The sequence below is a fragment of the Symphodus melops genome (assembly GCF_947650265.1).
Source record: "Symphodus melops genome assembly, chromosome: 4".
Classification (NCBI taxonomy): Eukaryota; Metazoa; Chordata; class Actinopteri; order Labriformes; family Labridae; genus Symphodus; species Symphodus melops.
Window position 1 is genome coordinate 3,332,538 of NC_136694.1, and position 12,143 is coordinate 3,344,680.

Sequence of the window (12,143 nt, forward strand, 5' to 3'; positions counted from 1 at the left end):
TGAGTTATATCTTTGAACTGAGTTACAGACAGAAGAAACATGTTCTATAAGCTGGATGAATAATTGCAAATCTCTCTGCATGAAGATTCAGAGTAGAGGTCATCTATAATTTGAAAAATTACATAACTGTGTGTTTTGATGACAAATGGCTTCGACCTTCAGGTGGCTTTAAACATTTTAAGAGAGACTCAATATGACAACTACAACTCGAACAGAATACTGTCTGCATTTCAGAAATAAAATCTTAGGTTATTAATAAACTATGCAAAAGCACATGAATCTTTAACAACTTGCAATAAACACGACAGTTCAGCTGAAGGTAAACTGAAAGAGAGAGAGAGAGAGAGAGAGAGAGGCACGTCTATGTAAAAATAAATTTAATTTCAAAGTACATTACAACATGTATCTGAGTAACAGTGTCCCACAGATATCTCCTGCCGCACACAGACTAACAACAGCAGCTCGAGGTGAACGTAGCGCTCCGTCCTCTCTCACATATCCTTCCTGAAGCTGCTCCGCACAGTCGCATTGTGAAGCACGCTTCCAAAACCCTTCAAAGTGAAGATCTCCATTTCTTCTCTTCGGTGGGTTTCACACTGAATTATCTGCAGACTTCATTTGTCCCCCTCTGGCTTTAAGAACCATTCACATGCAGGGATGGCAGAGGCAGGAGGAAACCACGCACACGTCTTCCTTCCAAGTAATATCACCTTCAACACACAGCTCATCATGCTGACAATGAAACAGCTTTTCCTCAGTGGATGCCAGGCACAGTTTGACGATGCTCAACGCTTCTTACAATAAGGACCTTTGACATTTTCACTTTAAAGAAAACAATGAAAACCTTACTGAGGAAAGAGTGAGAGGCACCAAGCTTTTATCAAGAAGTCATGCAATGTTTAAAGGGCCATGTTCAAACGTTATCGTTTAACTGAAACTTAATGAAAGAAACTAAAGCGATGCACTCGTGTGCAATCATAAACATCAATTTAAAACAATCTTTGTAGATGAAGTCGATATCTTCTGTCAGTTCAGATATTGAAATGTGAAGATGTTCTTCCTTAGATTTGAGTGCTGCTTGTGTTAGTGGATAGCATCATTAATAGTAATCCAGATCAACTTTATTGCTGACTCATTTCAAACTGCTTCAAACGCTTTTTGCTCGTGTCCATCATGAAAGAAGTACAAATACAGTAGACAACTTACTTCCTGTTTAAAAAGTTATCAACCAATGAGATAAAGGCAAATCATTTTCCAATTTTTACAACATTCCCTTCTTCTTCACCATTATGGTGAGATTTTGTGCCAGTCCTCTTCCGGCTCGCTGCAGGGTGAAGCGACCCATGAGCCAGGCTCCCTGAAACATCTGAGCACTCGATAAAGTCTTTTATGCAGAGATGCTTCTCGAGTCCAGGATTGGTCGATGGAGGTCTGCTTTGAAGAGAAGAGCCCATCCCACTCCGAGTCACAGTTTCATCGCCGACTTATTTGTCTCGCACTGCTCCCATGCATTTTGGGACAATCTCGTCTGTCATGTGAACTGTGTTTTAATTGACTGCCCTGAGAAAGGAGATACAGAAAGGAAATTACATAGTTGTTTTAACATGAACAAAAAATACAGTTTTCTCTTTAAAGGATATCTCCACGCATGCGCTGAATGATTTGGCACCTATAAATAAACTAAATCCCAACACAGATTTGAACTTGAGCATGCACAGATCTTTGCAGTTTGTTAACCCCGGTGTGTCACATGACCTTCAGCTGAAGTGGAACGGACTCATTCCAGTCAAACCATGTGAAGCACTCCATGTGAAAATGCATGTACTAAATCCGCTCTCTTTGTAAAGTATCTTGAGTTACCATTTGTGATGAATCGGCACAATACAAATAAAAGTTGATTGACTCATTTATAGTCCAAGAGACGAACAAGAAACAACCCACTGGACGCTTCTTCTTCTTCTGTTTCTTCCATTTAATTAATTGTTCTGAGATACATGTCCATTCTGATGTGACAGGAGAAATCGTCACAGCTAGTTTAAATCTTTGAGGGTTTTTTTTTATTATTATTACATTGACTGCATAAAATTACATGAAATTGAACAGTAACAAATCTCATTGGCACTGATCTGCCTCGCTTCCTTGCTGCTGAACCTCATTCATGAGTTTGCCAATTTTAATTTCCTTCTTCGGCAGGAAACCTTGTTTGTGATCTGTCAGTAAGTTGCACAACTTTCACGGTGATATTTGGGGTTTGATGGATATACAGCATGCTCGCCGTCCATCACGTAGGCTACATTTGCTCTAATTGGTTCTGCAGTAATTATGCACACTCATGAGTTGAGTCTTTCACAGAAATTAAATTGCAGGATTAACAAAGTTATACCTTTGGACGGTATACGGAACAGAAGCCGAATTAGCAGTCGAATTTGAGGAATTATAAAGACAAGGTAATAAATAGTGTTTAACTTTAAGGCTTGCCTAGAAATACATTGTAAACGAGAAGTTAACGATTTGGTAATGGAGTTTTGTGTGACAGCTCCTGGGGTGATGGAATATGTACTGTATGTATTTTACCCCTTTCCGTTGGTTGCTGAGGCAGAATGTGCAGATAGTCCGGGGCTGTTTTCCTTCTTTACGCCCCTTCACCTCCTTGTAGACCGCAGTAAGGCACGGCTGGCCGTCCTCCCTCCCGTCCGCGACCACCAGCACGTTCGCCAAGTGTGAGATGTAGCTGGACGCCAGGCGCAGCGTCTCGATTTTGGAGAGTTTTCTGTCCACCGGTTCCGTGGGGATGAGTGTCCGTAGGGCTGTGAAGGCCGTGTTCACGTTCTGGGTCCGGTATCTCTCCCTGGCGTTAGCGGCGTTCCTTTGCGGCACCACAACGCCGGACTCCAACCGGTAACGCTCGCCCTGAATCCCGCAGCAGCCGTAGCCATGGTCGGTGCTGCCGTCGCTCTCGCTGCGGTTTCCCTCCTCGTCGTCCGACATCAAGGTCAGGTCAGCAGGGTAAGAGAAGGGATGAGTGGACACCGGCCTCAGCAGAGTGAAAGCCATCATTACAAGGGAAAGTCAATCACTGTTATTCCCTGTGAGGGAAAAAAAAAGCTGCATGCAAACTAGAGCCGCGCGTAATGATCGCGGTTACTCCAACCTTGAGCCAGCTGAAGTCCTCGGTTTATTAAGACTCTCCCCACAGGGTGGACCAGTCAGTATGTTAGTCTTCATAGCAGGGAGGGCTCTTATAGCCACTACAGTAGCATCTCAGCTGTATAGGGGAGGGGTGGGCGCACGCACGAGCTCCCATTCTCCCAAATGTGTTGCTCTTAAAAGTCACAGGCATCATTTGGGTATATGGCAAAGTGTGGTCACCTTAATTAGTTTTACCCAAATGACTTTTTATGAGCTAAGAGCAAACAGGCGTGGCTCTATATTGTGCATTTCTTTAAAATGCAACTTTTGGTCAATGATCATACTAAATGGCTACTTTATAAATCTGAATGCTTCATGCACTTGGTGCCATTTTGGTGACTTGTAGATGCAAAGTCTTACACAATGACCAATAATTCAGAATGAATGGTTCAATAAGTACCCTACAGAAGAATATCTCTTTAAATTCAGATTCACGCTTCGAGTTTTATTTGAAGAGTAATGCTGCCCAGAGAACTTTTTTGTATACATTTGGGTAATTAAATCTCAGAAAAGTATACAACATGCTACAATTTAATAAAAAAAAAAAAAGATCATAACATCATCAATGTTATCTGTTCCATGGCACCTTAAGAAATATCGACTGAGAGAGCACGTTACATTTGTTGTCCCTTGAACAACAGTGTTGGCCCCATGTGCTTCATCTTTCGCTCCATGTGCAGCTTTGAGCCCATCTCTGATGGGATTCTTACACATGATCAGTGCTTACAGCTCCCTGCCGAGAACCAGAGTGGTTGAAAAGTGTTAGTGCATCATATTAAAAACTCGACCCTTTGCATTAGTGATCGATTACAGATAGATAGATAGATAGATAGATAGATAGATAGATAGATAGATAGATAGATAGATAGATAGATAGATAGATAGATAGATAGATAGATACTTTATTGATCCCGAGGGAAATTCAGGGCGCTTAATGAGTCATGTTTTGACCTCTGTTTGCTGCCACTGACCTATTAACTTTATTCTGTACATTAAAAACTTCTGCTGCATAAATAAATGGTTTCATTTTTTGATCCTATAAGAGCATCTACATGAAAATGTAGATGTTGAATTCCATCCAGCAATACATGTGGCTCCACCTAAAAATCCTGAGTGACATTCAGAGTGACATCTTTTCATTGTTCCAAGGTATCTTAAACAGAAGACTCAACACACAGCCTTTAATCTCACAATGAACATGTGACTTGCGCTCATACACCTTGCAGACTTGTCGCACATATCAGCACTTTGGAATTTCCTCCTCTCAGATTCTGGACTTCCTTTCATAATCTGCCTCAGTTTGGCCAGAGTTTCTCGCTGTTCCTTTTTTGAGTCATTGAAACTGTCACAACCCCAAAAGATGTGAATGTCAAAACCTCATTCAAGAGAGTCAGAGGGGATTCAAATATTGTCATGTACAGCTGTTATTGTGCACCAAGTAATCAGGTTGAGAAGGTTTCTTCTCCTCTGCAGGGTCATCACCGTCCTCTAAAAGCAAAGATTGTGATGCTGCGAGTATCTCACCCAGTTTAAGATGCTCGAACATAAACAAAGTGCATGTGTAGATGATGTGCTCTCTGTGCTGGCTTCTGTGCTCAGTGGGTCTTGTGTGATGCGTAACTCTGTGTTTGCCCTGTGTCAGTTTGTCTGACGGCTGAAGTGCTGTGGGTAAATAAACACTCAGCAGATGCTGGAGGTGATCAAGCCTGAACTTTCCCCGTGGAAAGAAAGCAAATGGCTTCCAGATTGAGCCTAGCTTGTGGAGGGAGGGAGGGAGGGGCCGACCGCTGGAGAGGGTGTCATCAAAGGGCCTGTTTTTACAAACACAACCCCTCGACACATCAAAACCGGGGCCCCGGCGGCCCCTGGCCCCCAGCTCAGCTGCACCAACAACAGTGACCTGTGTGGACCCTGGTTCAGCTCATAAAGCGGGACACCATGGTGTTTTACCACGCATGGCCAGCCAGCAACACGACCCCGCTGCACTCTCTCTCCCCCAGCACCATCAGCGCGTCACAGTTTGGAACCGTAAATACTTTAACCCCCCCAACCCCTCGGCCCCTGCATCAACCTTAAGGAATGCCTTTAAATTCCTGATGAGGGGGGGATCACAGCCCCGATGGAGTGGGTATTACTAAATTGTTTGTGCACTTCATAACTCTATGACTCAGCACTGCTAAAGGACTAGTCAGGCAAAATCCAGACATCTTGTGATTGTAAAAAAAACGGTTTAATTTAAAGTGTCCTGAAACCACATGTGGACAAGGTCTAGTTTAGTTCAGTGCACATCCTCTGTCATCATTCAAATCTTAAATTTCCCTCGGGATCAATAAAGTATCTACCTACCCATCCATCCATCATTTTTAAAGTAATGCGTCTCTCAACAGGAAGGTTGAGGGTTCAATTCCCAGCTTCTGCAGCAACATATCTGATGTTTCCTTGTCAGACATTTCACACTGAATTGCTCCCTCTGTGTCATCGTATGAAGTTACTGCTGATGGTCACTTCACACAGCAGCCTCTACCATCAGTGTGTGAATGTGACCTGCAGTGTTAAAACACTGAGAAGTCAGAAGGCCAGCAAAGTGTGATACAAGCTCAAGACTGTTTACCATTTATTTTAAAAATATAATTATTGTATTCGTACCAAATGCTTTTCAACCTGATGACTTAAACTTGCCAGTTTCTTACAAGTTTGCACATCTGCCTCAATCTACATTGTTGCAGAAAAAAATAAATAAAATGGGATAAATGTGTATTAAAAACAAAGTACAGTAGATGGATAATAGATATTGCACCCAAAAAAAATGACGTCATGGGACGATTACTTGTTGAATTGAGTTTGTATGAAAACGTGTCCATTACTGCTTCGTGGTTACTCTCTGCCTCCCCTGTGTGTAATGTCCTCACTTTGAGACTCAGGTGTTGCTTTAGCTACAGAAACAGATGCATCTAACGGGGTTAAAGAGATAATCAGACAAGTTTCCACACAGGTGACGGGAACCGTTTGTCCCTGTCACGACTATAGGGACAAGTGCGGAAAAACAAACGATTTATTTAAACAAAAGGACAAAAAAAAAAAAAAAAACGTACTTAAATAAGAAATCCAGAAATCCAAAAACCACGAGGAGAAAAACAGAGTACATCCAGAGAGCAACGATGACAAGCTGCAAACAGACTACAAGAGACAATGACCCGACACAGAGGCAAACAAAGACAGAGACTAAATAGACATGAGGTAATTAGACACAGGTGAGACGAACAAGACAGGTGAGGACCATCAGGGCAATCAGACAGGAGGGAAACACAAGGAACAATGAACACAAGAGGACAAGTACAAAGTAAAACCTGACACTGAAAATACGAAAGCTAAAACTAGATATTATAAAATAAAACAGGAAACACTAAAGACTAGACTTAAAACACAACACAGGAAATAAACTTACAGACAACATAGGAGGACACAGGGAAACACACTAAAGACTAAAATAAACACAAGGAAACATTAAAACACACAAGAGGCAACACAAGAGAATACTAAAACAGAACTCAAAACACTGAAATACAACATAAACCAAACCAAACCATGCCAGTCCCCTACTTGAAGTGACAGTCCTTTGTAGCTTTTACCTTTTTATTAATGTTGTGATTTTGTATTTGTGTGTGATGTCTTTGTTAGTGGAGGTCTATACGAGTGGATTTCTTATTTTTGCAGCATTTTTTTTTTTTTGCCCAAACTTTCCGCCCACTCTGTTTATATTAATTGTTTTGTATCGTCTTGCACTTTTACAGTTTTCACATTTACACAACCAAAAAAAGCATGTAAAGTATATGATGACTATTTGATAAACAAAAAGACGAGAGGACGTCCCGGTCAGAGGAAGCATCGATGTCCTCTGTAAGTACTGTGAGGTTCAGTGTAACACTGAGACAAAGAGGACTCAGCATTAAACATCAATCTGTTTTACAGTTATTCCAAACGTACAGGACTTCCTCTAATATACAGAATCCATGTAGAGGAGATGAAACCACCTCAAATACTCAAAACAGCCACTCTGTTGTGTCAGTTTCTGCTCTGCTCCATCTAATGAAGCGCCAACACACACACACACACACACACACACACTAAATGAAATGGTAAAAAGCCGTTTGCAGCTGGCGGTTGGGCGGAGTCTCTTTTCTCCCCATGCAGCTGTTTCCGATGAGTCAAGTTATCTGAGCACACGTTTCTCCCAGCAGACGGCGAACACTGACGGAGCGTGCACTCATCGTCTCGTCACTCCATGCTGTACTGTCGGGGTGAAGCAGAGGGGAGCAAACTGGCTGACAGTTTTTATCTGATCTTGAGTCTGAAGATTTGTTGTATCTTTATCAACTCGCATCTGTGATGTTTGAAGTGTAAACCCTGTAATTGTCTTCTCATTAAAAACAGATATTGGCCTTTTTCATTTGACAGTTTACGAGATGTGAAACCAGATGTTTTCAAGAGACTTTTCCTCGTAACTCACTCAGTTCATAAGAACTGCACAATGTCAGAGCAAAGAACTGATACAGGAAAATTAAAGCAATTTCAATTTGCACACACAAAACGATTTATCTTTCATTTTATTTCCAAAGACAAGGCTGTAAATATTTGGAGTTTTGGTTTTAGTTTGACACAATGTCAGTATTTCTGAGACAGGAAGCTCACGCATGGATGATCGGCTGCCTGTGTTTGTTTACCGTGTGTGACATCTTGTTCCAGGATGCTGAGATGTGCTGACTTCAGTGACTCGCAAAATCGATGTCAATACTCTTTAATCGTGTGCTGTTATTGGCTGTTTCACATAAAGTCACAAGTCAGTAATTGTACCGGTCTCACTGAGTCTGTAAAGAAATGATCCATTAGCACATAGTGGCGTTACAGGAAAGCATAACTTGCAGGGATTTCACATCTGCAGAAAACTTGCTCTGATATTTCCTGGAGGAGCGGTACGTGTGAATGCACAATGCCCAATTTTACACTTTACAGACTTAACCCAGAGTTTCTCCTGCTGTGCACCGAGCATTTCTTCTGCAGGAAGTCTGATTGTAACTCACGTTGAGTGATTGTGTGGGGTGGTGACGTTCATTTGCTGTGACCGCGTCACGATGCACGGGAGCGCTGCGATTTCCCTGCACAGAATTAAAGATCTGCCTTCTGTGTTCTGTTCTCCGTGATGTTCTTCTTGGCTCTTTTGTTGACGTTTTGATTCCGTCAAACAAAACTTTAAAGGCCGACTTTCTCACTATAGCGTCGTATAGCGGACTCTGTTGCTTCGTCCTCTGCGTCTGCGTCTGACACGGATGGTCAGGAGCGTGTGTGAACAGCCAGCTCAGGTCAGTCCTCCTGAAATCTAGATATTTCTAGGAGAGCAGACGTGAAAATATATTTAATAACATGTTAGTCCCAACACTGCATAAAGGTAAATATTTGAAAAATACAATTTGTTGTCTACTGTTGGTTTATCAAGAAATAATAAAAGTAGAGGAGTCTTTTTTCTCCATTGCTGAACTAAACCTAAAGTCTGGGTATAAATAAATGTGTAAAGTTTAGTATCTTCCATTAAGGTGGTCAGTAAAAGCAGAAGCTGCATGATGGTGCTTCTCGTGCAGATGGAAGCTACTGTAACCTCTGCATGGTAGCAACAGTGTTGTCTTTCACTTGACCCTAAATGTGACCTGAAGATAACACTCATCTATCCATCTTACTACCTCACTTCCTCCCCCACTTCCCTGCTCGTCTTTCACAGCTCTGACACTCTGAGCGACCGGGACAGGTGGGCTGGCGTGTCAGGAGGAGTTCAACAAATGGCCTCCACCACATCCGCTTCTTGTTTTACGTCTGGTTTGAAGCATCAGCTTTTTACAACTTCCACATCTGAAGATGCCAAGTTGTCCGTTTGTCTGAGATGACATCATTATGAGATTTGGTCCAGATCTGTAAATGTGAAAACCTCTGTTTTTATGGGTAACACTTTGTTAGGGTCACCACTTTGAGGTAACACCTGAGCTAAAACAAACACCCTGAGGCAACTTTACGAGGCTAATATCTAAGAGAAGCAGGTGTCTCTTAATCCCGGCGCTGCTGAACCAGTGTGTCATCATCTCCCACGGGAACCCTGGAGGCCCCGAAGCAGGCAGAACATCAGGTCAACTCCCGCGATCCAGGAAGTTGACTCACACGCGATGATTCTGTTGGAGAAGCCCAGCGCTGCCTTTAATGTCCTCCACGTTCCTTCAGCCCACGTCTGTCGGCTTCCTCAAGAGTCACCTGGGACCTCTGAGACGAGGCCTCTGCGGGTCAGCAGAGTTTATCGCAGTGCAGACGTCGACGTGTTGGCTGTAAAAGCTCGTCTGACATGATGTAACGGACAAGGCTTGGGATCTGATCAAGGCGGCTATAAAAAGACTTTTCCGTTTTGGCCTCGAGGTTAGTCAACCTGCTTTGGACACGGCGGCCACATCCTCCATGTTGATTGGCAAGCAGTGATGACCTGCAGTCATGCTCCGCTCCTTTGTGTGAGGAGGAAGTTTCATGTTTGCAGACATGTTCGGTTCAGCGTGATGGCTTATTTTTATGGCTTTATCTGAGAAAGGGGCTCAAAGAGGTCAAGTGAGCCATATATTTTCATCTGTCGCTGTGTCCTCGTATAGAAGGATATTCAGATGAAGGCTGAGCATGTGTACATGATGAATGATTCAATGTTATGAGCTGATGGAGAGGCTGATGCTCTGAGATAGAGCAGGTCGTCTATAGCTGTAAGTTGGCGGTTTGGATGCACCAGCTGAGCGTCCGACAAAGTCACATCCTGGGCCTCATCTGTCCTGTTTGGGTTGCACATGCGTGTATCCAGAGGTGCCTGCTTGTCCACATGCAAGGCAGGGAACTGGTTGGGGTCCCAGACCAGCAGAGGGGGCCCCTGAGGGCTGACAAACTAACAAACTATAAACTAAAAAACCTCCCTAAGGGGGCCCCGTCTGACAGCATTACTGCTGTGAAAACCAAAGTTTGCAGATGACAGTCAAGAAAGAAAAATGAAGAGAAAATAGAAATGATCCGTGTGCAGAAGAGAAAAAAGAAACAGGGAATAAGAGGAAAAGGGGTCGGCGTCGGGACTCTGGCAGACATGATGGTAGTGAATGCCGGACGGAGCACCCCCAGTTGAGTTTTACCTCAGACCCCAACAGACTCCACTGGGTGTATCGTTTACACCGACAGTAAAGTCACAGCTGAGAAAGATTCATCATATCGTTTGTGTTGATAGCTTTAGTTGGTTTGTTTAGTTTCGTATGGAAATCAAACAGGTTGAGTTTCCTTTCCTCCACTATCCATAAAAGCTGTTTTGTATTTTTGTTGCTCCTTTGTTATGCCTTGGTTAATGACTTCCAACCCCCCCATGCATTAGTGCTACATTTGTAGGATGTCTTAAAAGATGGGTCTTTTTTGAATGTGCATTCAAAGTTGTTTTCACATCCATCATCAGGAGTTTTGCTTCTGTCCCACTTTTATATGTAACCTCACTTTAATATTTTCTCCACAGTGAGTGGTGTATTTTTATCTTCCCATCAGGCTGAGGTGACCCGGCTCTTCCTGACGTCTGTGTTTATGACTGCACATGTAAGTACAGTATATGACTGGAAAATGTCTTTTTAATGGTGGCCATTGTATTTGAAAATAGCCACCTCAAGCCTGTGGTCTACTGAGACACATTCTTGTATTTCCCATGAGGCCTTGTTGTGTCTGGACCAGCAGTCCAGTTCTCATGACACCTGACCCTGAGCACATCCTGCTCCGTGCTGAGCAGGATCGGATCATGAGGAACCTCCTAACATGGCAGCATGGTGGGAGGAGGGCAGGCCGACACCCTCAGCTGAGGGTTTTCGGCTTTTGACTGTTGTTGCTGTTGTGGCAAACACGTTGGATCTTTTTTCATGCATCATCATTCAGTGTTACTGTTGCATGATGTAAAAAAAATAATAATAATCTGGGCCGTGCTTGGACACAGAAGTCAAACAGGATAATGTGCATGTTACATTCCCCAGGCTGGCTATAGGGGACGAGGGGAGTCACAGTAAATTAAAACCCAGGGAAAGCAGAGTTAAAATGGATGTATTTACAAACTAAAGAAAAAAGGTGCAACACAAAACAAGCTTCTTCTAGAAAACAAAAGAGAAGTCGAATGACTGAAACAAAGGTCAAAGGTCACAAGCATACTCCAACAACGAGGCCTGAATCATCACACTCCTTCCACAGAAGGTTCAGAAATGTCTTAAATTCTCCTCCTGAGCAGACAGACATTTGGCTCTGATGATCCTAAAGTGGAAACAGCAGTAAAGCTTTTCAGACCAAAATATCTGAAGTGTTTGATGAGCTGAGTGTAGAGTCACTGTTTTTAACAGTGCACACTAAACATACACGATGTGTCGTCAAACTTTCATGAGTGTAGAAAAATGTCTCTAAAAAGGAAAGTGTGCTTTCATTAAACGTGACGTCATTCAAATAATGTCAGCTTGGCACATGATAGTCAGGCATGTGAATCAAAGATTAAACATGTAGATGTGTTTTTGTAAAGGTTACAGCATTATTATACTTGTGTTGTGAACGTCACCACAACATTATTATAGAAATGTTGTGAACGTCATTTATCCAATCCATCCATAATCTGTAAAGCTCATCCTGTTCGGGGTCATGGGGGGGGGGCGTGAGCTGATCCTGTGCCGTCATTGGCTGAGAGGCGGGGTACATCCTGGACTGTTCGTCAGTCCATCACAGGGTGGAGAGATACAGACGAGCAGATAAATTAGATTCACCACCTAACCAGCATGTCAGACATACACGGCGAGAACAGTACACTGTGCCACTTCTTCAGGCAGGAGTAAACGAACAAAGCTTCAGCCATGATTGATTTTAATCAGTTTTATTGTCATCACCGA

The 12,143-nt window shown here is 42.9% G+C and overlaps 1 protein-coding gene across 1 annotated transcript; it reads right to left on the minus strand.

Annotated features, from left to right (window-relative positions):
- Window positions 1-362: 362 nt before the first annotated feature.
- On the minus strand, window positions 363-3,667 carry LOC306822823 (transcription factor 15-like). Its single transcript, XM_079342063.1, has 2 exons — window positions 2,575-3,667; window positions 363-1,560 (listed from the first exon to the last, which is right to left on the minus strand). The coding sequence occupies exons 1-2, from the start codon at window positions 3,055-3,057 to the stop codon at window positions 1,474-1,476; spliced, it is 570 nt and encodes a 189-aa protein (XP_079198189.1). The 5' UTR covers window positions 3,058-3,667; the 3' UTR covers window positions 363-1,473.
- Between the last annotated feature and the right edge of the window lie 8,476 nt (window positions 3,668-12,143).

Bases quoted from the DNA above. Each gene is read 5' to 3' on its own strand.
- LOC306822823 (XM_079342063.1), bottom strand. From the start codon at position 3,057: ATGATGGCTTTCACTCTGCTGAGGCCGGTGTCCACTCATCCCTTCTCT. The intron at 1,561-2,574 runs GTAAAATACATA...CTCCTTTCTCAG, and splicing joins TCAGCAACCAACGGAAAGGG to GGCAGTCAATTAAAACACAG.